The sequence below is a fragment of the Taudactylus pleione genome, unplaced genomic scaffold (assembly GCF_031769625.1).
Source record: "Taudactylus pleione unplaced genomic scaffold, aTauple2 ptg000043l, whole genome shotgun sequence".
Taxonomy (NCBI): domain Eukaryota; kingdom Metazoa; phylum Chordata; class Amphibia; order Anura; family Myobatrachidae; genus Taudactylus; species Taudactylus pleione.
In genome coordinates, this window is record NW_028284445.1 from 16,702,326 (window position 1) to 16,728,956 (window position 26,631).

A 26,631-nucleotide genomic window follows, 5' to 3' on the forward strand; every position below is an offset into this window, starting at 1 on the left:
TCCAACTGACCACTTTCACTCCGCAAAAGCCGGGTCTATGCAGACCCGACTGCAGTGTGAGCGGCGCTGACTCGGGAATATCCCAAGTCGGCGCCGGCAAAATTCCGGGTCTGATCCGGTTAGGAACTTTGTTCCAACTCTGGGTCAGACCCGGAATTTAGGTGGAAAAGGGGTATTAGTTTGACTACTTTTACTTGTATAGATATAACACATAGATAATAAGGGCAGAGAATATGTATTATTATATAATGATATTTGTTCTCATTACCCAAGGAACAGTACTTTGAGAGGGCTCATTATTATAGCTGCCTGTCAGGTGAGGCTGAGATTGCAAAACTGATTTAATTCAGTACAAGAAGAATCAGTTCGTCACATTCTATCTGGAGTTCTATATTATATATATATATATATATTTATATATTTTATTTTTTTCATTTTCTTTTTACCAGTTGCCTGGAACCCCCCCTTCCCCACATCTGCCTGGTCAGCGGTTCAAATCATGACCACAATAGCAGTAGTAGATAATACAATTTTACTGCGGCCACAACATGCAGTGTAAAGGACAGAGGCCCCGATTCAGAGCGCTCGCTCTGAATCAGGGCCATCCCTGCTCCTTTTTGGAGCGGCCTCCTGGCCGCTCGCATAGCTGTGGGTGACCACCCACAGCTATAGCAAGTGGCCAAAATGATTGTCATGATGGTCAAGACCATCGCAACCATGAGGCTTGCAACGAGACCCTGCGGTAGGGTCTCGCTGCCGCAAGCCCTGGAGTGCTTTTGGCTCTATCAGAGCCAAAAGCACTCCCACTGACATCACTAGTGTCAGTGGGGCCAGCTCCAGACGGTAGGCGTTCCCATGGGAACGCCTCGGTCTGGGCAGCCACGTCCCCGACACGTCCACCAAAGGGGGCGTGCTGTCAATCACTATCAACAGAACGCCCCCTTTGGTGCTAGACCCATAGTGACAGCTTGGCCGTCGTTATTCGGGTCTCGCGTATGCGCACAACAGACCCGGGTCCGTCGTGCACATGCGCACTTGGGCAACATCGACCCGCTTGCGAGCGCTCAGCGCTCGCGAGCGGATCTGAATCAGGCCCAGAATGTTATGCATGCCCAACTCAGGACGGCTGGCCATACTGCTGCATCCAACGCCTCGTCTTGTAGTTGTCAGGAAGTGCATGGCATGTAATCCTTCAATGAGGCAGCCTGTAGTGCCAATAATGTCCTCTTCAAGACAGGGCGACGGAACAATTCAATTGTTGCTCCGTTCAGGCACAAGATTCGTTGGCTAGCAGCCTCCTGATGTAGGTGTACAGAAATGTGCGAAAACTGTTTGGGTGCCCTAACCACAGACTTTAGATGGGTATAGCTGTTTTACGAGGCTAAACCCAGACTTTTGAGTGCGACAAGCGCAATAATTAATGGGCGTCCAAAAACAATTCAATTACTCCATCAGATGTCCATTAATTATCACCGCCCAAAAAAAAAAAAAAACCAATTAAAATTCCCCCCAGGCAATTAAATTCAATCAATTGGAAATTTTACACACAGAAGTAAAATCATGATTAAATAAATATATAATTATTTATGAAGTATGCCAACATACACATTAAAATGTCCATACAAAAATAAATTATTCTCCAATAAGTATTAAAAATAAAAATTAAAATATCTTTTTTCCCACAGTTCTCATTATGCCACGGCAGAAGATGCTTTTACTTTTGGCGATAACACCTGTTTGAAACGTCTCTTTAGGTCCTGCATGTTGGGCGACTTGGGTCGGGGAATGACAGATCCTCTCCTCTTTTCTCCTCCGCTGATGGACTGGTGCTTGCTGATCTCCTTGCAGAGGTGCTGGAACACCTGACAAACGTCCTGACAGTTTTCACTAGTGGAGATTTCCACAAAGGAGCAGCCCAGGTCATTAGCGAGCTGGACCCCGGCTTCGGAAGAGACTTGTCTCATATGGAGAAGGTCCCCTTTATTAGCCACGATGACGATGGGAATCTTAGAGTCTGAGTGTACTTTCCGGATGTGTTGATGGAGGTGACGGATGTACTCGAAGCTCCTATAGTCTGTGATGGAGTAGACCAGGAGGAAGCCTTCTGCTGACTGCACACAACGCAACATGTCTGTAACCTGGGACACGTCATCTCCCATCTGCATACAAACCACAATACAGCTGGTTAGCACTTTTATTCACAGTTTACCCATACACTATACAAGGACATAAGATACATCCAAGAAGATTTTTGAACAATACTACAGACAAAAAGTTGCATGTATTCAAATTTCAGTAAGAGATCAACCTCACGAAAATAAAATAATAATAATGTTTAACCCATTTAAAAAGGAACTGTATGTGGAGATGAAGACTGTTACTGTCATTTATTTACAGAGAAGGGGTCTCAGTTCCCGGTAGCCCACTACACCCGACCCTTAGTCTTAATTCTATTTACTTTCAAATGAGAAACCTAGAATCTGAAGACTGAAAAAAAAATATATAGTCTGACCCTGTGTGGTCTGCCCATCACACTACTAATGTTTCATGACAGCTTCCAGCTAAAGTTACTTATTACTATGTAACCAGTCATTTTCACTGTTCAGAAATATGTTCCCTAGATGTAACAGGACATGGAATACTGGTGGATACACGGAATATGATCTCTATTCCTGATCTGGAAATGGTGTTTAGAATGAAACTTGCTTGGGAAACATCCAGCAGATTGTGAATGCAGCCCTTCAGGGAGGAGTCCCTGTTAGATTGGGAGCATTTAACTCTGTCCTTAAAGTGCCCCATCCACTAGCAGACATGAAAAAGACTGCACGATTACGACATTGTAATTGTGCAATCATTTGTCAGTCTGATGAGCCTGCACTGAACGTGCAGTCGTTCAGTGCAGGCTCATCAATCATCTGCAAACATGCTCAACCTGACGTTATAGTCAGGTTGTCCAGCATGTTTGCCAGATGACAGAGGTCCAAAGACCAGCGGGCACGCGCATTGCTGGTCGTTTTAAACATTTTTGCAAATGATTTATGAACGATTGTTATCGTTCAACTTAATAGTCTTATGGACGGGCACCTTTACAGTGCTAGAAGGAACATTGATAATGATCTATATGTCCCCAATAAATAGTGCATAATGGGAAGACACAACTTGGGGTTGTCTCTGATTCAGATGACAGTCTACATGCTAGCTTATGTTAATGAGAGGATCCGCCTGTGTATGTTGAACATCAATGTGTGTGCATATGGAAGCCCAACTCGCCCACTGTTTCCTGTCGGCAGCAGCAACAGTCATCATTAATACTGTATCTGGACATGCACAAGAGCCATCTGTAACAGGCGGCCCATCTCCAGCTGTACGCTACTGAAGTTGACTAACACACCCCCTACACGGAACGCTTCAGTGAGTCAGATTTGTCGTCTCCTCCTTTTAACGCCCAGAAATGCTCCTGTCAGAAAGAATGGTCCGATCAATCCAGCCTCACTTGCAATCTGCATCAGTGTGCATATGCCTGATGTATTGCATGACGTCACCAATTTCTTTCTACGGTTGCATACGCAAACCACTGGCGCCAGACTCAGATTGATGCCCCTTATGTGTATAAAAGTATTATTTCCCTTTCTTGCTATTTGTTCGAGTCACAGCTATTACAGCGCTAGCCGGCCTTAGGCAGAGTTGGCCATAGGCCGTGATGATGCCAGATTTTTAAGAAGCACAAGGGATTTCATAGGCGAGTTCTCGATGCTTACTGACAGTCAATTATGTAATATTTAATGGCCTATTAGTGTGGGAGAGAGCATGAAGGCACTTTACTTGTTGCATGAAATATTTTGTGCATCTCTAAAAATGACCCCTGGATGGAACATCAGAACTGGCTTCCTGTGACCTGGAACTGGTTAAGTGAACAAGCAGGCCAGATTATCCCCGGGACCTTATAAGCTACATAAATTGTTATGCCTTATGTATATTTTTTACATGCGCCTACCACAACCAATTTAAGAACTGTCTGAGTCAGGAGGACTTGTGACTCATTCGTGGGCTACCTCTGTAATTCTCTGCACAAAGCAGACTTTAGGGGGGCTGGAGACCTACGAATTGCACATTTGTGAAAGTGATTTAACATTAAATAAAAACAAGTTGTGGGATGGATGTATCTTACCCAACAGATTGCTGACAAACAAATAAACTATGTAGTGCGTATGGCAAATGGAATCCTTACCTTAACATAGCCTGGCGTGTCTTGGATCTGCAAAGCCATATGCTCTCCCTCTATGACCACAAGCCTGGAGTACAGATTTCCTGTTTAATCAAATACACATATGTATTAACTAAAATGTCAACACTGACTGGATGGCATGTTAATAGTGTAACCAGGCAGTCAGCAAGCTTACCAGTATTGGTTTCATAGTCTCCAATAAATCTTTTTGTGAGGAATCGGACAATCATTGCTGGAAAAGGAGAAAAACATTTTCTTTTAGTTTTAAATATATGTAAAAAAAAAAAAAAACCATCATAAAAATTGTAATTTCTCAAATAAACAAGAGAGTTTGAGGCTATAAGTTAGAGGGTTACAAATCTATTTTGGAACTAAATAAACTACTGCATTTCTGGCAAACATTCAGTATTCAATTCTGACACATGCATTATCATCAGATTATTTTTATCTACTTTGAGAAATCGAAAACAAAAAGGAATGCTTTACATATATTAGGATTTTCAGCCCGCAGAGCGCATCATCACTGCACGTGCAATTGAAAAATGTAGTGAGACCATTAGACTTTAATCGTATATTTAAAAGAAAATAACTTAACATGCTTCAATAAAATCTTTTTGGATTAAAATGTTGCACCTAAACCGATCGGTATAACGATCAATTTGTTCATCTACATACAATTCATATGTACAGTATTAATAGTCACACACATTTGTCAATTTGATTAAAAAAATAAAATAATAATCTGATTGAATCATATGATCTGTGGGCAAATTTACTGCATCATATACAACAATTACCCGACCAAAATCAGTGTCCCAGTCTCTGCAGTTCATGCACTGTAATACATTATACAGAAGTTGCTTTCTGCCAAGCTAAAAGCATTCTACTTTACAGCAGTGATGCCCAACCTCAGTCCTCAAGGCACACTAAGGTGCATATGTATCAAAGCTTGATGCAAGATAAAATTGTAAAATATATAATCACCAACCAATCAGCTCCCTCCAAACTATCATTTCTTAAACACAGCATGCAAAATGCAAGTTAGAAGCTGATTGGTTGGTGATGTATATCTCACATCAAGCTTTGATGCATATGCCCCTAAAGCTGGGTACACACTAAATGATTGTGTACCCAGTGATGTTGCCCACGATTCTAGCACCGATAAATTATATGTAGTAATTTGTTATATTTTTTCTGAGAATAATAAATGGAACATGAAGAGAAAGAGAAAGAAGTAAAATTTTCACATAGCTCAGCTGGCAGCTCTTATTGGCCTCTGCCAGTAAATAGTCTTAAATGTGTAGCAGTTACCATTCATTCAGGATCCGATATTGATGTACAGCATTCCACACAGTCATTCTGGCAAGGATATAGGAATGGGCCAATAAACTACAATACTTCGAGAACTTGAGAATAAAAAAAAAAAAGCTACAGCAAAATAACTGTAATAGACCCAAAGCAGCAGCTGTAGCCCTGGTTGGCAGAGGACAGAGCAATGCATTTATTGCCATGGGGTGATGGTAAGACTTTTGGGAGAATGCAACTTCCCAAAACAAAACTGGTAAAAACAACATCAATGTCCACTGTAACTTACTCTAATATTTTATGTGTTCCAAATATGGAGATTACAATGATCTAACAGCATGAAAACTATATTATTTATAGGACACTTACCAGTTTTCCCAACGCTGCTTGTCCCCATTACAGCCATTCTTATATCCCGTACAGTGTAATAGTCCGCAGACTCCGGAATGGGTGCCAGGAGAAAGTTACTGGACATGGCTGGTAGACGCATGGGAGAATAAGGGTGATAAATCCGAGGCTACACAGCGCAATTCATCCAAGGCGCAGTATAAAAGCGCAATGTACGGGTGCAGAACTGCTGAGGGTGGGACTTGTCACTGTAGTACTAGGAGACTCTGGGTGCAGCAGCTATGCAATGCAGCCAGCTCTGTGCAGAGCCGTATAACTGTGTGATGAGCCTCCTGTGCTCTGCTGCTCCTTATAAGCGCTGCACAGCCAGGAGAGGGCGGCCCGGGCGGGGGACAGGCTCCGGTTACGCAGAGTGACGCGCCTCCCGCTGCTCGTCATCATCAAGATCATATGGGGATGCACAAAGCACCACAGCCGGGGGATCCGGTGATGGACAATTGGGCTTCCTGGTGATCCCTGTGAGATGAGTGGGGCACACATACAAAGCCATCAGTAGTGGGAGTGTGGGCATGTGTGGTACATTGTCTGCATTCCTCTATATGGTTATATACTAAGCTGTGCGTTCTCTTACTGCCATATGTGTATAATCTATACATTAATGCTTAGCTCAGACTTTCATTATACGAGCAAGGGGAACTGTTGGCAACTGTCAGTAACAAGTATCACTGGGACCTAGACCTGGCAGTAATATACACATTGCATAGTTACTGCAACACACATGAATGCAGTAATGGCACTTCTATACTCTTTAATGTTCAAAGATTATTAATGTCTTCCCAGTGCATACTTTCATACTGTCCTGGAATGTCCGGCTGACTCCCAAATTATGGGGGGCTCTTCCCATCTACAGGAAAGAAGTGCAGTGAAGCAACTGTGAATTGCTTCTTCGTGACCCACCTCCCGGTATTCAATGGAAAAAGTACTTCCATCGAATCGGAGACATCGATGGTTGCTAACCATCAGTTTCCAATGTCCATCCCTATGTCATACCCAGGACTCAAACCCATCATCTCTCACATGGCAGTTAGACACCTTACACATGGCGCTGTCTGCTCCTGCAGTTTCTAACTATGAAACACAATATTCTTTTGTAAAAAATATGTGGCTGCACACTACAGCCGTGGCCAAAAGGTTTGAGAATGACAAGTATTGGTTTTCACAAAGTTTGCTGCTTCAGTGTTTTTAGACTTTTTTGTCAGATGTTACTATGGTATACTGAAGTATAATTACAAGCATTTCATAAGTGGCAAATGTAATGTAATTGGTCAATAAAAGCCTTTATGCAAAAGACCCTTCTTTCTCAAGACCTCTGCAATACACCTTGGCATGCTTTCAATCAACTTCTGACTGATGGCCGCCTATTCTTGCCTAATCAGTGCTTGGTGTTTGGCAGAATTCTGGGGTTTTTGTTTGTCCACCCACTTCTTGAGGATTGACCACAAGTTCTCATTGCATAAATATAATGTAATGTAATTGACACTTATGAAATGCTTGTAATTTTACTTCAGTATACCATTGTAACCACTGAAGCAGCAAACTTCATGAAAACCTTGGCTTTTGGCCATGGCTGTACATCAGCCTAGTTGTAATGGCTTTAACTGATAATTACAGTAGCTTGTATGCTTCCATTACAGGAGCAAATAACTCCATGTTGAAAGTATCTGACTGCAAAATGAGAGGTGATGGGTTCACGTCCCAGGTATGAAAGTATTGAGAAAAGTGTTTTATAAAGGAGTTTGTAACTGAAGGTGCACATACACTTGTAGAAGCCTTCCAGTTCCTGCCTGTCAGTGTGAGAGGTGCTAAGTTCAAGTCCTGGTTATGACCACTAAGAAATGTGTGAAGGGATAATGTAACTGAATGAGAAAGAGCTCTTAAGTTAAGTGCATGAATGTTGTATAAGAGGATTGGTGTCCAAATCAATTTTCTTGGAGGATTCCAAAAATTAGTATAGATGTTCTATAAATGTTACACATATGTATATATGTGTAGCATGTGGCATCATAGCATGTGCTTTCTCTGGGCACAAGGGCTCATTGGAACCTTGGATGCAACAGGTGGAGGATAAGGGGGGCCCTGTCTGTTACATGTATAGTGGGCCCTACAATTTCTGATGACAGCCCTGAACACAGCCACCGATTCCCAAACCAGGTGTTACTAGCACATATCGAATACCTCGAGCCAGTGAGTTCAGGGTACATAGACGGACCTTTCTGCAACTGATATGTGCTGCATGTACACTATGGGATGTAGTCAGCATCTTGGCATGCAGGATACCGCCGGTCTAAATACCAGAGTAGGTATCCCGGCACCAAAATCCTGAAGGTATCGGCAGTTAGGAGATTAGGGTGTAGGGTTAGGCACCAGTGGGAGGATTAGGTGCAGTGTAAGTTTTGGCACTAAGGGGGGAGGGTTAGGTTTAGGCACAACAGGGGGGGAAGGGTTAGGATAGGGGTTAGAGCTAGCATACATACCTATGGGTGTTGGAATGCTGCTGTCTGTATTCTGACCAGCAGCATCCCAACCGCCGGCAATCCATACCCAACTCTACAGTACAAGTAGCACTCTTTCTATACCTTCAGTGATCTACACTGCTGGCACCAGGCTTGTGCACGGCTGTTCTGACAGAAAATCCTGCTGCAGATGCAGCTTCACCATCACTCTCCTACATGTAGAGCTGGTGAGTTATACTGCATTATTATTGTGTATCATCACTGCAACCATTGGATTCACATTGTATTTGGCAGTGACGCCTGGATAACAGTGGTACAAAGGGATCAGTACCCTTTCATTATCGTACAGGACAATGAAGATTTGCTCCGCCCTTCCCCATAAGCCATGCCCCTTTTTCAGGCACCATATGTCCCTATTTGAAAAATGGGGGTGGGGGGGAGGGGGCAGCAATATTCTTTTTGGCACAGGGCACCAAAATGTCTAGTTACAGTATGTGACGGAACCCTTGTAGCACCTTATAAAAGATAATAATAATGGTCACTATTACGTTAGAACGTTTACCTACGTATGCTGAGAAACACGTGGCCAGCTCTGACATCGTAGCTGCACTGTGGGACTGGGTGCAACCAGTTAAACATCTGGCCTTGCTGCTTTTTTTTCTTTTTTCTTTTAATGCAGCTAATAGGATGAACCACAACAATAAAGTATATTCTTTAGGAACCAGTCACTGGCTTTTAATTAATCAATCAACAGCTGAACCTTAAACACAAATACCATGGGTAAAAAGCTGCCTTGTCTCAAAAAAAAAAAAAAGTTATACAGCCGTGGGTGTTCTGACCATAACATCTGCACACAGCAAGAATGGCCACCAGCTGGCCTAGCAAGCTTTCACCAGCAGCCCTGTGCTGCCTCCAGGTTTACAGCCCTGCGCGTGAAGCTTGTCATGTCAAAGCCAAGCATAATAGTGAACATGATCAGTGCAGTCAAGGTCATTGTTACATGGCCACAATACATTTATATCAAGTCAGAGTAGGTAGTGCAGAGCAGTCATCACCACATGATCTCCCTTCTTACTAAGGGGCCTATGCATTAATCTTCGCAAATTAGTCCCGATAACAAGAGTTATGGTAAGAACTTACCTTTGTTATCTCTGTTTCTACGAAGTCCATAGGGTCCACAGGGTTGACCTTGGGGTATAGCTGGATCTGGATCCATGGGCAACACGTAGTTAAAGCTTTGATGCTCCCAGGAAGCACTTGGGTCCGTCCTCCTCTATACCCCGCCCGCGAGCCACAGCACATCAGTTAGTAAGCAGCCAAGGCCGGAGGAGGAGACTAAACAGAGAGAAGGAAGACTGGAACACACAAGAAACCATACTTACAGAAATGGGAGACGGAAAACCGGGGACCAGCCACACAGCCCATATGAAGCCAGGTGCGTCAGGGCGGGTGCCCTGTGGACCCTATGACTTCGTAAAAACAGAGATAACAAAAAGGTAAGTTCTTACCATATCTCTTGTTTTCTACTTCAGGGTCCATAGGGGGTCCACAGGGTTGACCTTGGGGATGTCCCAAAGCAGTTCAACTAAGGGCGGGGACGCTCCTGTGCTGAAAGGAGAACCCGGCGCCCAACGGAAGCATCCTGAGAGGCGAAGGTGTCAAACGCATAAAACCTCAAAAACGTCTGAATTGAAGACCAAGTGGCCGCCTTACACAGCTGAACAGCAGAGGCGCCACGTCTAGCAGCCCAAGAGGGACCCACAGAACGAGTGGAATGAGCCTTAACAGAGACCAGCACAGGTAAACCCTCCTGTGCATAACCCTCACAAATAACGGAACAAAGCCAACGGGCTAACGTTTGTTTGTTTGTTGGCAGGCCAACCCCTCTTGTGAAAACCAAAGAGGACAAACAATGAATCAGACTTCCTAACCGAAGCAGTCCGGTCCACATAGATTCTAAGCACCAGGACTACATCTAAGGAAGCCTCATCAGGTGACTGAAAAGCTGGCACAACAAGTTCCTGATTGATGTGGAATTTTGAGACCACTTTAGGCAAAAAATCAGGACGAGTGCGGAGCACCGCTCTGTCCTGGTGAAAAAGCAGAAAAGGAGGGCGACAGGAAAGCGCCCCCAACTCTGACACCCTCCTGGCAGAAGCAATTGACGTTTAAGACCGTTTTTCTCCTGGCAACCACTTGAGTTCCACCGACTCAAGAGGCTCAACAGGAGGACCCTGCAGGACCCGTAGCACCACCGCCAAGTCCCAAGGAGGCACGAAGGGAGGCTGGATCCTGAGAACACCTTGGAAAAAGGTGTGGACATCTGGCAGTGTAGCAATCCGTCGTTGGAACCACACGGACAAATGAACCTTCAGAGAGACAAGGCGTAAGCCGAGGTTTAAACCTGATTGAAGAAATTCCAAGATTCTAGAAACTCGGAACAGCTGAGGATCATATCTTCTGGACTCACACCACTGAAAGTAAGTGCGCCACACCCTGTGGTAAATCCGTGCGGAAGCAGGCTTGCGTACCCTGAGCATGGTACCAATAACCGAACTGGAGAAGCCCCGAGACATCAAGACGGCTGTCTCAAGAGCCACGTCGTCAAAGACAGCCGACCCAGATCCGGGTAAAGGCAGGGCCCTTGAGACAACAGGTCCCGACGCTGAGGAAGAAGGTACGGAGCGTCGATGGAGAGGCTCCTCAGATCGGAGTACCAAGGACGTCTGGGCAACGCCGGAGCCTCCAGCACGAGCGTGCCGCCGTCCTGCTTGAATTGCCGCAGGACCCGAGGAAGCAGGGATATCGGAGGAAACAGATATGCCAGGTGAAACGTCCATTTCACCGACAGCACGTCCACCCAACATGCGCCTGCGTCTCTTGTCCTTGACCCGTAAACGGGCAACTTGTGATTGTGACGGGAGGCCATCAAGTCCAGCTACGGCAGCCCCCATCTGTCCACGAGGAGCTGAAACACCTCTGGGTGAAGCGACCATTCCCCGGGATACACGTGACGGCTGAGGAAGTCCGCCTCCCAATTGAGGACTCCGGGGATGAAGACCGCCGAGATCGCTGGAATGTGGCACTCCGCCCAAGCAAGGATGTGAGACACCTCCGACATCGCTGCCCGACTGCGAGTTCCTCCTTGGTGGTCGATATATGCCACCGTGGTGGCGTTGTCGGACTGCACCTGAACCGCCCTTCCATGAAGAACGGGGCCGGATGACTGCAGGGCCCTGTATACTGCCCGCAGTTCCAGGATGTTGATGGTGGAGAAGTGCTTCTTCCGCCGACCAACGACCCTGAAATGACAATGAGCCGGTCACTGCCCCCCAACCCCGGAGACTAGCATCCATCGTGAGCAGGACCCAGTCCGGAATCCAAAAGGGGCGCCCCTCGACCAGTTGAGCTGTCTGAAGCCACCAAGCCAAAGACTGCCGAACCTCCGGGGACAACACCAGCATCTGAGAGCGGATCCGGTGAGGTAACCCGTTCCATTCCGATAGAATCAGACCCTGCAGGGGCCAGGAATGGAACTGGGCAAATTCCACCATGTCGAATGTCGACACCACGGACCCCAGAACTCTCATAGCCGAACGGACCGACAGGCGGCAACTGCTCAGGCACCTGTGTATCCGCAGCTGTAGGGAGACCTTCTCTGGAGTCAGGAAGATCCTTTGCTGACGAGAATCCAGCAGGGCTCCCAAATGAACCATCCACTGTGATTGAATCAAGGAGGACTTACTCCAATTTATCAACCAGGCAAGCGATTGTCAGGTGGAGTTGTTGAAGCAGTACCTCCGGGGAGCTCGCCAGTAACAGGAGGTCGTCCAGATACGGCAGCAGCCGTACATTCTGCTTCCGAAGATGTGCGGCCATGACTGCCATAACCTTTGTGAATACCCTCGGTGCCGTGGAGAGGCCAAAGGGTAGCGCCCGGAACTGATGATGCTGAAGGATAGCGAACCTCAGATACCGCTGATGCGAAGGTGCTATCGGAACATGGAGGTAGGCGTCCTGGATATCCAGGGACACCATGTAATCCCCAGGTTGCATCGCCAGAATGATGGAACATAACGTTTCCATCCTGAACTTGGGAACTCTGAGGAATGTGTTCAGAGACTTCAAATTGAGGATAGGGATATGAGAACCTTTAGGTTTCTGCACCAGAAAGAGTAGAATAGTACCCCGTCCCTCGTTGTGATTGAGGAATGGGAGCAATGACCCCTGCTTTCAGCAAGGACTCTAGAGCCTCCTGAATCTGTAAAGCCTTTGTTTTGTCCTGAGAACTCGTGCAGAAAAACTGGTGGGGCTGTCTGCACCGAAAAAACAGGGCGTACCCCTGGGAGACCACTTCTCGAACCCAGGCATCCGTGGTGGTATTATGCCAGCACTGGGCAAATTGAAGAAGAGGGAGGCCCGTCCCATCAGGCAGAAGGTATATCTTCCTGCTTGGAAGAAGGGTGCCTGGCACTCCAGGCCTGCTTCTTGGGCTTAGAAGTGGTCTTGGTCGCCGACTGCCTCGGGAAGGACTGACCTTTGGCCTTGCCCTGAACTCGAAAGGACTGAAAGGCAGAGCTTCGTACTTTGGTAGGTGCAGAAGCCGAAGGGAAGGCTGATTTAGACTTAGCCAGAGTATCCACTATTTTGTCCAAGTCTGGACCAAAAAGCAACTCTCCATTAAAAGGTAAGGCCTCCAGGCCCTTTTTGGAGTCTGCGTCAGCTCTCCAAGATCGCAGCCACAAGGACCGACATGCCGACACAGCTGCAGCCGACACCCTAGAGGTCAGCAGACTTGCATCCAACAATGCTTCCCCAATGTAGGAAGCCGCATCCCTCATTTGTCCTATCAACGCTCTCTGGATATCCGGAGCATCATCCGGAAAGGTATCCTCCAAAGCGTTGGCCCAGCTCTCGATGGCCTTAGCCACCCAAGAGATGGCCATGGATGGACGGGCCACAGCCCCAGAGAGTAGATAGACTTTAAACAAGTCTCCACTTTCCTGTCCGTGGGATCCTTCAGGGAGGAGATAAACGGTAAGGGCAACGTAGCGCTTTTAATTAAGCGGGTGACATGGGAATCCAGCGCAGGCGGAGTTTCCCATTTCCTGCAATGAGCCTCAGGAAAAGGATAGTTGGAAGCCAACCATTTCTGCGGTTGGAATCTCTTGCTGTGCAACTGCCAGGCACCTGCCATATGATCCGTCAACTGGTCGGACAGGGGAAAAACAGTCGAAGCTACTTTGGCCTTTTTAAAATTAGGGTACTTCGACCTGGGAGCCGATGCATCCTCCTCTATATGAAGGATGGCCCGCTCCGCCCTAACCAATGCTGGCACATTAATGGAGGACTTAGCCTCCACCTCCTGGGCCCCGGCATCCGAGTCAGAGTCCTCATGGATCTTTCCGTCATCCGAAGACGTGTCCGTGAACTGCGCCGCCAGTGAAGCCGCAACGGGTTGCTTGGACGCCTTTGGGGGCAAATCACTGTGCAACATTGACTGAAAAGCCGATGACGAGGCCGACAGGCTCTGAACAGAGCTGGAGAGGACATCCAACCAGGGAGTGGGTACCGTCTGGGGATACCCCTGAAAAGGTACCATTGACTGCTGCGTCACCGTGGGAGACTGCATGTATACAGGCAATCCCGCATAAGGACCCACAGTCTGAGACCCGGGAGGAGACTGCACCAGATGCCTAACACCCGGGGAACGGGGGATGGTAGGCTGGGTCAACGCCCTAGAAGGGACCGCAGTCGGGACCGCAAGCCGGTCCGCGATCGACGGCAGCACTTGTGTAAACATCGCCCAAGGAGAATCCTGCGCCACCGGGGGTTTAGAGGGACCAGGTACAAGCTGGCACCGCCCGCACAGACCGTCCTGAGACAAATCCACCCCATCAACCCCTGCCGAACAGTGCCGGCAGGAAAACAACACAGGAGCCACGGAGCGCTCATTCTCATCAGACATGACACAATAACTTTTGCAATAAAAGTATCACCAAAAAGAGGTGAGGCGTATAGCACCCACGCACTCCCACGTATGAAACACAAACAGCCCACAACATGGTACTGTGTAGCACACCACTGTATGTGACAGACCCCACAAATACGTAGATCTATATAAGTGAGGTACACAGAAAGAACACCCCTCCCCCACACACCTGCAGGCCGTAGGAGGAAAGGGATAGGTATAAGCTGACAGTAAGTAGAAATAAGCACAGACAGCAGCACTAGCAGAAGTCACATACCATGCAGAGAAGTTATACTCACTGCACCTTTCGCTACAATCAACCTCCCAGATTCAGTGTCTGGGAGGGCTATAGCGCTGCGAACACTGTCCTTTGCAGGGGAGAGGTACGCAGGGGGACCGGTCCACTTGATACCGCCTGGGAGTTCTGCGTTGCTGCCACTGAGAAGATGGCCGCCGGAGAGCTCAGGAGTGGCCGCAAGAGGAACAGCCCAGCGACGCCAGCACGCATGAGAGGTGCGCTGGGCTGAGGGGAGGAGCCGCTAAACCAGGGAAGGCTGCCTCCCCATGCTAGTGATTAACCCCGAGGGATGCCGGTTCCCTTCCAGTCCTTACACCCTGGTGGTCCAGCGGTCACGCGGGGTATTCCTTTGCAGGGGTAGCCCCAGAGACCGGCGGCTGAAGACTGCATTTGTTTCCCCCGCGCGCAGCCGTGCACCAACTAAAACTGAGGTGCTGTGGCTCGGGGTATAGAGGACGGACCCAAGTGCATCCTGGGAGCAGCAAAGCTAACTGCATGGTGCCCATGGATCCAGATCCAGCTATACCCCAAGGTCAACCCTGTGGACCACCTATGGACACTGAAGTAGAAAATTATAATTTCTTATCGCGACAAGAAATTAAGGTTTGCCAAATGTGTTAAAAAAAAAAAAACACAATCTAGGCATCGGAGCCAATACCTACAATGTGTAAACGTGAAGTGATCACTAATGCAATCGCTATTTGCTGATGTAGGGGAAGGCCGCACTACTGTTAAAGTACAAGCAGCAATTGCCAGGGAGGAATCCTACATATCCCTGTAAATTTTGTGGGGTGGAGCCAGTGGGCTACAATGTCTTAACACCATCTAAAGACTTTGATAAATCACACAATATAGCACATAGCAGTGAAACCAGTGAAGATGCCCATAGCAACCAATCAGTTTTGAAGTAACATTTATAAAGTACAGTATATAAAATGATACGTAGAAGCTGGTTGCTATGGGTAACTTCTCTACTGGGGAATGTTCTGTCAAATCTCTGTACATCAGTAGGGACAGACCCACTACCAAGAACTTCATCCCTGACCATGCACAATCTGTCGTAATCAGCAGATTGACCAGTATATGTTCAGGCGATGATTGATGTCGAACACAACCAGCGGGAGCGCGCATCGCTGGTAGTTTGAAATTTTTATGCCCGATTTGTGAACGATTAATGAGCGATTGAACAACATTATCATGCAATTGCTCATTTTAATCACCTAGTGGATACACGGCATTAACATGTAGTATACTGTGCTAAATCACAGTATTAATCATACTAACCTCACTTTTGCTGCATTCACATAACCCCAACACTGCTTATGCTATACGTATTGTTTTCTAATACACATACATGAATGAATTGCATAATTAGTTATTTTTTTTAGTTTGGATAATCATTGGTCAAGTTTTTTTTTTTTTTTTTTAAATACTAATCCTAGAAAGTAGATTGTGTAAAAAAAAAAAAAAAATATCTATATAGAAGTTAAACATTAACAACAGAGTGACTGACATTTAACAAATTGAAAGGTCTGCCTTTTGGGTCATATCAGATGCTGGTAGAAGATCCCCTAACTATGTGGTGCAGAGAGAGAGGAGAGGACAGCTGTGGTGGAATGTCAGGGTAATCATCAACTATGTATTTAACCTTCTTTTCTAACACAATATATAAATTAGGTACTGTATCCAGCCTTTACTTGTGCAATAATCAACTCTTGAAGACCCTCAGTTTCCCCCTCCAATAAAGGAATCCACTGCTTTTGCCTTAAAGGGCTGACCACACTTCGTTAATGGCCAGTGTCTGAAAACACCCCTCTCTAATAGCCATAAGGTTAAGTTGCTTTTTTTTTTCCCCATTACTTCCAACATCTCCTATGAAGAAATTTCTTTGAGATTCTTCCCAAACATAGCTCCATACACAAGCAACCAGTGATCTTCGCACTGGCTGTACATGCGATTACTTCAAGACTATATGGAGGCCAGTCAGTTTGGTGAGAAGATACCAAACACAGATCAATGACCATCCTCTACCAACTGCACTGGGGGCAGTACTGATAATTCAAATGTTACAGATTGCATTATACACCAGAAATTTTGGGATAGGTCAGAAGATCACACAAAGGCCAATAGCAGTCCCATCCTAAATCATACAGAGGCCATCATATTTGTGAGTGATCCACCTGTTCAGTCCAAACAATGGTATTTCATAGCATAGCACAATGGTTCAAAGGTTAGCTTTGCAACATCACCATGTTCCATTCCAGCCAAGGCCCTATCCTTATGTTTCAGCATGTATGAGTCAATGTGATTATAGGGCATGATTCAGAGACCGATGGTAATACAAACAACTGCATACTCTCACGGATTGCAGTAGCTAAAATATGCCAATGCCTTCAAAAGCACAACAGAGCACAGGGACGCCCACTGCTGCCTTGCAAGTAGGTTCTCTGTGTTCACAGATGCTGCGCAGTGCAGCATTCGCACATGGGCAAACAATGGCTCGATCTGCATAAAAATCAATGTTGCAACCAGCTCTGAATCAGGCCCATAGATTGTAAGACCCAGTTGGGCAGGGACAAATGTGAATGGTAAATAGTTTCTGTAAAGCGCTGTCCCATGTGTGCTCTGTGTTATTCATTTAATTTAGCACAGCACCTGGATTTCTTTCAAAGTGTGAAAGTACCAGTCATAAAAGGTGATCTTCTCTAGTGCAGCAGTTTTCAACTTAGGATAAGCCAAAATGTTCTGGAATGGCAGAGCGGTGGGACCTCCAAGTGCTAGGAACATAGTGGAAGCAGAGTCCTAGGGAGCTCTACCCAGCATGTAACAAAGTACAACCAAGGAATCAGTGACAGGATTGGTTAACCACACACACACACACATATATATATATATATATATAAAAAAAAAAACACTAGATAATCTTTTAAACACAGCTCTCCTAATATATAAACGACCAGTTTTAGACTACCATTTTTCCAGGTTTTGATTGTTATTTAAGCAATCCAAGTCCAATGAATAACCTGAAGTGGTACAAACCGCAAGGGGTTTATAATAAAAAAAAATTTAGGGAACAACTTAAGAATTTACAGCTGTCCTGCAGCAACAGAAGAGGCTTGCCTGGGCCACAAAGCACAACTAGAGGTTGGAAGAGGGTCCTATGACCTTTAAATCTTAATCAGGAAGGGTTTTTGTACACTCGTGTAGGTAAAATTCACTCTTTCCTGGTGTGATAGGTCAAAAATGTAAAAGGGCAATGCTTTTAATAGCAAAACAACCCCATGTAGATGAAACAGCAACACTGTCAAACATTGAGGAACCATGTCATGACTGGAAGTGTGACTGGCCCCCTTAACCAAAAGGGCTACCATTTTTCAAGGCCATGCAATACCCTCTTGGTCTACACAGGATTACCCTGCAGGTATGTGTGGCAACCTGCGGCAGCATCCCCAGGGTTCTGGCTGTGTGTGAAATCTCATGCATGCAAAGTGGGGTCAGGAAGAAAAACTGGGGGTCTTCCACAGATCACTGGAGTGGGGGTTATTCTCTCCCCCACTCCGAACGCCAAGATGTTAAAACCCGATATTATTGCTTCCAGCTTCGTCTCAATAAGAGGCAAAGCAGGAAGAGCTACAGTAAGTGCCACTATAGTACACCCAACCAGTATCAAATTAGAATTAGCTCCACCTGTGGATTCTTTTAAAATGTGTATGCCTTTAGTGACTACACCTGTGTGCCACAAATAGATCTGTAAAGCATGCACTGATACGGGATCCCTGAGGGACTGGAGTTGGTAAACACTAAAGTTGAGAAAATAAAGTCATTATTTGAAATTAGTGTACATCAAAGGCATATTTATAGAACCAACTAAACATAAGTTAGCTGGAGTGTTTACCGTGTAGATTCATACTCAATAGCAGGTCAGTGATGTAAACTCAAGTATCCAAAGTGTTCTGCCACTCAATCAGGGCAAATCAAGACAATGTCCAAAAGATGGAAGAGACAACTGGTTCCCAAACTCGCCATTTCCAGTTTAAGTCCAGATGGTTAAGTCAAATTGACTGAGGTATAATTAAGTTACCTGTGTTCAAGCATGGTTAGCCTTAAAATGTGGACAGTAATGGCGGAGTTTGGGAATCTCTGGTCTAATGTAAAAAATTCAAAATACGTCCCCACCCATCTGCAATATGTAAAAAGGCACAATGTTCTTAAACAACATATGCAATGTTACTCCATGCTATTAGTAGCCTGTGTGCATATAATTTGTGCTTTGACCACTGAGAATAATCAACTGATTTTTTTATAGTTATATAGTCCAAACTATTTGTGCACACAACATGACTGGGAGTGTGCCAAGTCTCCATTTTACGTATAGACATAGCAAAACAGCAGACAAGCACTGGCTTCCAAAAAGAAGGTTTAATTGTATCATATTATGCCATGAACTCATAAGGAATAGGTTCAAGGAGCTCTGGTTCCTTCCCAAATGTTCGGACAAAATGGGCCTCTCTTGGTTGGGCTGGCTGTGAAGAAAACAAAAACAAAATCATACAGTTACATATCATAATGCAGTAACTGGATATAGTCTAACAGATTTATGCTCTCAGAACCGGTGAAATGATTTTACTCATTTACTATTAAAGTAAAATAGTTAGAAGTATCATCACTGAGCAGACACAGGGCACAGCAAGATGCACAGGACAGTACCATACCTGACGTTTCAGCTCCACCCAGACGCCCTTCTCCTTGGCTTCCTTTTTCTTCTTTTCATTCTCCTTGACCCGCTGCAGGAAGCTGTCCCTGCTCTTGGAGTGGCGAATATGCTCCACACGGACATTAATTCTCTTGGCAAGAATCTTGCCTCTGAATAAAAAAAATTATGTTAATGTTCACTCAGACAGAAACCGTAACATTAAGACCTTCAATATAGACCAATATTTTGGCAAGAGCATCTTGAACATCACTCAAATATGAGATGTAAGGAGACCAAGATAAATACGGTTACTTCCCTGGGGGAACCATTATCACGTGTCCCAGACACAATCACTGGTCTAGCAGCAGTCCTCTATAGTTACTACACGGCTGTGATTTAATCAAATCGGTCTTAAAGTCCCCTGATCACATTCACAGACTATGTGCACCCCCTACTGGTTAAGTCTATCAGGAGTCCACAGGAAAATAAATAGCCCAGAATACAGAGGTTCAGAGTAACAGCACACCCCTGGTCAGATCCTCTAATTTAAGTTTCTGAGCTCCACATTGTAAACTATCAAGCTAACAATTTCACACAATGTCAGGAAACGGTTACATTAATAGTTTAATCAGTTACGAACTACTATAGATTTACAGCAGGTCACAGAGGACAGTTTAAAGTCACTTCTCAATGGCAACCATGGGCTTCAATAAATATGGTCATTGTTGCACCAAGGCTGCTGCCGACCGTTAGGTTCATGCACCTCCAGTCATCTAACCAGGAATACCCCATGTAGGGGTCCAATTCAGATTTTCCTTCCAGCAGAATAAGCAACGTAAGACTGTATGGGGATAGACCCAAGTAACACCATGCATTTGGTGTAAATACATTGATTACTTTAAGGGTTCATTTGTCTAGACTGTTTCCCCAAGTGAAATTTTTTTGCAAGAAAAACAAAACAAAAATTGTATATCTCCCCTGACAGGATACAAGCCAATTATGTAATCTGGCTTGGGTTTTAAGAGGATGTTTAATATGGCCCTCTTGAATGACCAATATAGATACCTGCATATCTACATGGTAAAGTGAAAAGGGCTCAAAGACGCAAAGTTACCAAAAATTTAGTCACTTACTTGATCTGCTTATTCACAATGATACCAACAGCGTGCTGTGTGACGTTGTAGATCCGGCCAGTCTTGCCGTGGTAACATTTGTGTGGCATGCCTTTTTGGATTGTGCCCATACCCTGGAAAGATTGCATTGTGTTAAAAACTTGTTATAACTCTAATTTTTACAATTCATCAAAGTCCTCATTTATAAATCAATCATAGTATTAGCAAAAGCTGTTCTATCTTCAGGAAACTAGTTTTTGATGAGAACATACTAGTAAACTACTGTAATTCCAGACCACTGAGGTGGCAGTCACAATAGGGACAATGACTAGATACACTACAAAGTTTTTGGTGTAGCCTGAAATCCTTAACAGGATTGCCGTTTCATTAGCAAATGGTTTTAGTATAAAAAAAGTAGTAAATGCTCTCAGAACCGGTGAAATGAATGAATCATATTTACTTACAAAGTAAATATTAAGGAGATGGATCATCATAGAGCAGCAAAATGCACTGTACTCTCAATTAGCATACAATTAGGTCTATTCTCCCACTGATACTGGCAAGAGAAGTTATACTCTCAGCCCTGCTAGATAACAGGTAACTGTTACTGACAAGTGTGCAAGCACCCATCAAGTAAAGCAATTTCAATTAGGTTAAATGCAGATTTATTAACTTGTGAGACTTACCTTGATGTCCACGATATCACCCTTCTTGTAGATGCGCATGTATGTTGACAAGGGAACCACTCCTGGAAACAGGAAATAAAACATGGAACGCAAAAAGTGTATTCAAATTATCTAATTAACATGCAAAATCTACTAACTTTAAATTCACAGAAAAATATACTCTAAAGCTGCATACACACACGATTACCAACGATTTTCTGTCAGTGTAATGAACGATTTTTTTGAACTCCAAACGATTTTTGCATATTCCCTTAATGAAAATCATTGTGTTTGCCAGTCTGACTGAACTGTGAACACGCATGAACGATAATCGTTCATCGTTTTCACTCAGAAAGTGAACGATTTTTACGATTGAATGATAAACAATATCGTTAACTATAATGTGTGTATGCACCTTTAGACCTCAAGTAAAAGGATACAAAAAGTATAAATCAGACACCGTTACACACAGCTAAGGACCAGTGAATGGATTGGTTTATAGAGAACCTAAAGATGGCAAGAAGCCATTCGATCCTCACTCATAGCTCCAGTGCCAGGATCATTGTCAATCTTGTCCCCAACCACTGGTGGCCAAAGAGGGCAGGGCCAAACAGAACTACAATTACATAGGGGGAGATTCAATTCAATGAGATGTTGAATAGCCCCGGGAAGGAGCTCCCGAAGCTATTCTATTCAACACGATGTTTGGGCGGGGTAAAAGATTTATTCTTAAACTATCCTGGGTTGCGAGGATAAATCTGACAAAAGTGCCGGCCACGCAGTCGTTTTCCAGCTTAGCGCAGCGCCAACAGCCACGCGGCCGACACTTTAGCCGGAGAAAGCCGGTTCTCGCGACTAAACACCCAGGTTAAGTCTCGAGAATCAGCATTCTACAACTTAACAGCACGCTGAATTGAATAGCTCCGGAAGCTCCCTCCAGGGGATACTCAACATCGCATTGAATCACACTCATAGAAGTCAGAAATTCTCTCCTAAGTCACCTATCATCTAAAAGAACCCCTGCTGCTGACAATTCCTGAGCAGAAGGGAACGTGTTACCCTAACCTACGAGCAATATTAAATTGTGGTGTTAGCGGTCACCTTGTAGAACTCCCTGCTCAAGAAGGACACTGCATAATGGAGTAGGACCCAGAGTACCACACGTGTCAGCAACCCAGTACCTCAGCCAAGATCACCACATCCAGATTACACCAGGCCTTATTAGCCAATTCCCTGTATTCCCTCAAATTAAACGTGCTGCAACAAGTGTGGCAGACTGAAGTTTCTACTCTAGATCACCTGGCTGTTATTGGAAGACACAGGAACATTATTGCAGGATAAGCTTTCCATCTAGGTCAGAGGTTCCCAAACAGTCCTAATGCTCCCCAAAAGTTCAAGTTTTATCCATGGTCGAGTACAGGTGACTTAAAAAGTACTTCACAATTTAAAATATAGATAGTGTTTTTAGAGCGCTTTAAACAAATGGTGTTTATACTCATAAGTATCCTTTTTGACGTGTCACTTTAAGATGTTTTCCTCAAACCATTCATATATGTAAAACAGAAGCGACAAAGACATCTGTGTAGAATGGTTTCAAAAGTTCATATATATTTCATGCACACAAAATATTGTAGGGGATGAATCTTGCTTATTACACTTTTCTAAAGTATAGCGACGTACTACACTCACATATAGTCAGTATGGTAGAAACCTTATAATGGTATCTTTTAGGTCCTATCAGACACAATGTAGACTTTCAACATATGGCAAAGAAGGGGTCAAACGTACCCTACTCACTTCAAATAGAGTGGGGTAAAATATATAAAGGTATCTTTTCCAATAGGTAGAACACGCACCCAACTCACATAATTGGTACAAACAAAGCACATCAAGGTTTCTTCCATCCAAAGGTCCTCAATATCCAATATCAGTCAGCAAGTGATTTTCGACATACAGGATCAAAATATCAATAAAAACATAGTATGTATGCACAGTCCAAAGTGGGGAGAAAAATAAAAGTTGGAACAAAGTTCCTATCCGGATCAGACCAGGAATTTTGCCTGCACCGACTCGGGATATTCCTGAGTCAGCGCCGCTCACACCGCAGTCGGGTCTGCATAGACCCAGCTTTTGCGGAGTGAAAGTGGTCGCTTGGAGATGACGTCATCTCCAAGCGCCACTGAAGCCGGACCAATCGGCCGGCTAGCAGCGCACTCCAGGTTATCGTGACCCGGAGTGCGCTGTTCTCAAAGCAGGGTTTCACGGGCTACGCCCGTGTTAAACCCTGCTAGTTACCTGGGTTGGATTGCCGGGTCACTCGACCCGGCGATCCAACCCTCTGCCCTTTTACACCAGGGAGCTGCCCGGGTTAACCCTTCAAAAACCCGGGTTTTAGCTCCGGAGTAAAAGGGGTATATGTGAGTGTGGTACGTCACTATACCTTAGAAAAGTGTAAGCAAGATTCATCCCCTACACCTACAAGATTTTCTGTGCATGAAATATATATGAACTTTTGAAACAATGCTACACAGATGTGTCTTTGTTCCTTCTTCTGTTTTACATATACAAATGGTTTGAGGAGGAAAACATCCTAAGTGACAAGTCAAAAAGGATACTTATGAGTATAAACACCATTTATGTTTAAAGCGCTCTAGAAACACTATCTATATTTTAAATTGTATATGTGTCTAATTTTCCTGTATTTGAGCAAGATGAGGTAGAGTTTAGGAGCTGCCATCATTAGATTTTGCGCCTTAAGGCCCCCATACATCAGCAATTGATTGAGGCAATCACCTGTTGATGTATGGGTGCCTTTAGTTGTTCCAATAAACCTTTTTCTATCATTGGGCACGATTCTATTCTATGCGATGTCAATAGCGTCGGGAGTGAGCTCCTGGAGCTATTCAATACACCGCGCTGCCAAGCACGACTAGGATTTATGCTCGCATCCCCCCAGGGAAGAGAGCAGAAATCCGACAAAAGTCCCGGCGTGAGCCTGTTTTCTGCCCTTAGCACCGGGAAAACAGCATCGCGCTGGGAAGTTAGGTCGGGGAATGCCTGTTATCGCGCCTTAAACAGGGTGTTTAGTCGTGACAACGGGCATTCTCCGACTAAACACCGCGCACAATTGAATAGCTCCGGGAGCTATCTCCCGGCGCTATTCACATCGCATAGAATAGAATCGTGCCCTTTTAGTACTTCAGTCAGTCAATTTGATTAAACCATCTGTGCTCAACAATGATTCTCAAGGTTCAGCAAGTCCACTGACCTGTACGAGTGAGAAAAGGGGTGCACATGAGGTTTAGGGACCTACTAAGACCTTGTGTACACTAGACACCCGATAAGTAAAACTGTTTCTACAATAGACTATAGCAGTGGTTCTCAAACTCGGCCCTCCGGACCCCACACAGTTCATGTTTTCCAGGTCACCCAGCAGGTGCACAGGTGTATTCATTACACACTGACATTTTAAAACATCCACAGATTGATCTAATCATTTTGCTTGTGATTCTGTGAGGAGACCTGGAAAACATGCACTGTTTGGGGTCCTGAGGAGAGAGTTTGAGAACCTGTGGACTATAGCATCCTGCAAAGGGAATGTTGACTCCTGGATGGAAGTATCCTTCCACAACATTCATCCATCACTGCTTGCAGTTTAGAGCTACAGTTTGAAACTAAAACAATGCACACCAAGCAGCATGGCACTCTTAGAAAACAGATATTTTAAATCAAGTCTACAATACTTACCATGTTTGCGGAAGGGTCTGGAGAACATGTACCGGGTCCCACGCCTTTTACCCCTTGTGTTCGTCATGTTTGCACCTTACTGCAAAATAAAGAGACGTGTCATTGCTGCCAATGTATAAAGGAAATAAAACAAAATCTTTTCAAAGATTGATCTTAGATGTGGCTTCAATTTTTAAACAGAACGGCATAAAAATCTCATGTAAATAGGTGCTGACAACCCAAACATTTTAGCACACCCGCAAGTTGTTCTGGGACTTGATAAGAGTGTTTATACTGCAAAGTCCGACACATGAGAAACCCAACTGGCACTTTAACTGCATAATGGTAACAATACAGGAGGCCCAGTGTTGACAGCACACATTAGGACAACGGATTGGCAAGTGTGTATGCATTTACCTGTCGGCCCGAAAAGTTGCGCCCGACGTAAATGCTTGCGCAGTTGTGACATGTGCACGCCCAGTTATGTCAGTCACCGATGGACTCTACAGAAAATGTATGGGGGAGTCGGCTAACCGCCCATACACACAGAATGATGTGCAGAGATATTGGCTCTACCGCACAGCTGACGTGATATGTCTGAATTACGTCCACAGACTTGTCTGTACACACTTGTCGACACATACGAATATATATGACGTTCAATAGAATGGCCGATGGGTACACGCTGGCTGACCTTTCATTAGGCATTGGTAATCAATGTGTGGCAGTCCAGCTGCTGTGGAACTACAGATCACAGCATGCCCTCCCCAGTTTCAGCATACCCCAACAGTAAAGGCCCCCATACATCAGAGATTGATTGCAGCAATCGTGCAATTTGCAATCGATTGTGTATAAAAATCTTTCCCTTTCAATCGATTGTGGCAAGTCTGCAATCGATTGAAAAGGGAAAGATTTTTATACACAATCGATTGCAAATTGCACGATTGCTGCAATCAATCTCTGATGTATGGGGGCCTTAAGACTGGAAGGGCATGCTTCGATGTGTAGTTCCACACAATAGTATTGGACCACCCTCTAGTTTATCCCCTACCTAGCCAAACTTCACCTGGTAAAACGCAATATATTTTAAAGATAGGAGAGAGCCCACGCTCTTATAAATTAAAAGCAGAATGTGTCCTATCATCATGTATGTAATAGCTGTATGTCATAGCATACGAGGACGCATCCTGCCTAAAGGTACAGGTACGCAGCAAGGGACCATTGTGGTTAATGTAGAATCTAGATAATTGCCTATACAGCTACCTGGCTACAATGACCCAGGGTGACTGAGCAGAATACTGGGCGACCAGGCAGCATCTGGGATCTCCCATACAGGACACCCAGGAGAGGAGCTGTGATGGCACATAGGGCAGACATCACCCACATGGGAGCGGGCACCCTGCTCAGGGCGGGCGGTGGGTGACCCGCACGGTGACAGGGAGGCACAGCACACAGGACGCGGCGGGCTGGGTAGTTGGGGGGAGCCCAGGCTGAGAGTCTCCGCTCACACATTGCCGGGCCTCAGCCAGGCTCACACACCACAGCTTGGGCCACACCGGCCCAACGCCCGCCTTCCCGAACCACAGACACCCGCGGCCAACTACCCAGCCTCTCTCCCCAATCACCTCGGCCACCGGTACAACGAGCACGACGGGCAATGAGGCGAATGTGACCAACTCCCCGGGAGCCGGGCTCTCATGCGGCTACCTGCAAGATGGCGGGTCCAGCGGAAAGAGAGCGCTGAAGCCCCGCCTCTCCGTACATCATCCCTCCGG

General features: G+C 45.2%; 2 protein-coding genes and 1 non-coding gene across 5 annotated transcripts; all 3 read right to left on the reverse strand.

Annotated features, from left to right (window-relative positions):
* Positions 1–1,558: 1,558 nt before the first annotated feature.
* On the reverse strand, positions 1,559–6,315 carry RASL11A (RAS like family 11 member A). Its single transcript, XM_088460164.1, has 4 exons — positions 5,900–6,315; positions 4,401–4,457; positions 4,229–4,308; positions 1,559–2,159 (listed from the first exon to the last, which is right to left on the reverse strand). The coding sequence occupies exons 1-4, from the start codon at positions 6,018–6,020 to the stop codon at positions 1,692–1,694; spliced, it is 726 nt and encodes a 241-aa protein (XP_088316290.1). The 5' UTR covers positions 6,021–6,315; the 3' UTR covers positions 1,559–1,691.
* A 12,745-nt stretch (positions 6,316–19,060) lies between these two features.
* On the reverse strand, positions 19,061–26,598 carry RPL21 (ribosomal protein L21). 3 transcript variants are annotated; one of them, XM_088460277.1, is made up of 6 exons: positions 26,564–26,598; positions 24,878–24,956; positions 21,152–21,213; positions 20,487–20,599; positions 19,373–19,523; positions 19,061–19,183 (listed from the first exon to the last, which is right to left on the reverse strand). In XM_088460277.1, the coding sequence occupies exons 2-6, from the start codon at positions 24,942–24,944 to the stop codon at positions 19,094–19,096; spliced, it is 483 nt and encodes a 160-aa protein (XP_088316403.1). In that variant the 5' UTR covers positions 24,945–24,956; positions 26,564–26,598; the 3' UTR covers positions 19,061–19,093. The 3 variants fall into 3 exon arrangements, with proteins under 3 accessions (XP_088316403.1, XP_088316402.1, XP_088316401.1); XM_088460276.1 differs by having other exon boundaries at positions 26,482–26,570; XM_088460275.1 differs by lacking the exon at positions 26,564–26,598 and having other exon boundaries at positions 24,878–24,983.
* LOC148537885 (small nucleolar RNA SNORA27) lies at positions 20,321–20,452 on the reverse strand. The gene has a single exon (XR_015873265.1). It is a non-coding gene; the product is annotated as a small nucleolar RNA SNORA27 (small nucleolar RNA).
* Positions 26,599–26,631: the final 33 nt, after the last annotated feature.

Excerpts from the sequence above, each read along its gene's own strand:
- RASL11A (XM_088460164.1), bottom strand. The coding sequence starts at position 6,020 with ATGCGTCTACCAGCCATGTCCAGTAACTTTCTCCTGGCACCCATTCCG. Across the intron at positions 4,458-5,899 it reads AAGCAGCGTTGGGAAAACTG|CAATGATTGTCCGATTCCTC; the intron begins GTAAGTGTCCTA and ends CTCCTTTTCCAG. Across the intron at positions 2,160-4,228 it reads ACACGCCAGGCTATGTTAAG|ATGGGAGATGACGTGTCCCA; the intron begins GTAAGGATTCCA and ends GTTTGTATGCAG.
- RPL21 (XM_088460277.1), bottom strand. The coding sequence starts at position 24,944 with ATGACGAACACAAGGGGTAAAAGGCGTGGGACCCGGTACATGTTCTCC. Across the intron at positions 21,214-24,877 it reads CAGACCCTTCCGCAAACATG|GAGTGGTTCCCTTGTCAACA; the intron begins GTAAGTATTGTA and ends TCCTGTTTCCAG. Across the intron at positions 20,600-21,151 it reads GTGATATCGTGGACATCAAG|GGTATGGGCACAATCCAAAA; the intron begins GTAAGTCTCACA and ends CAATCTTTCCAG.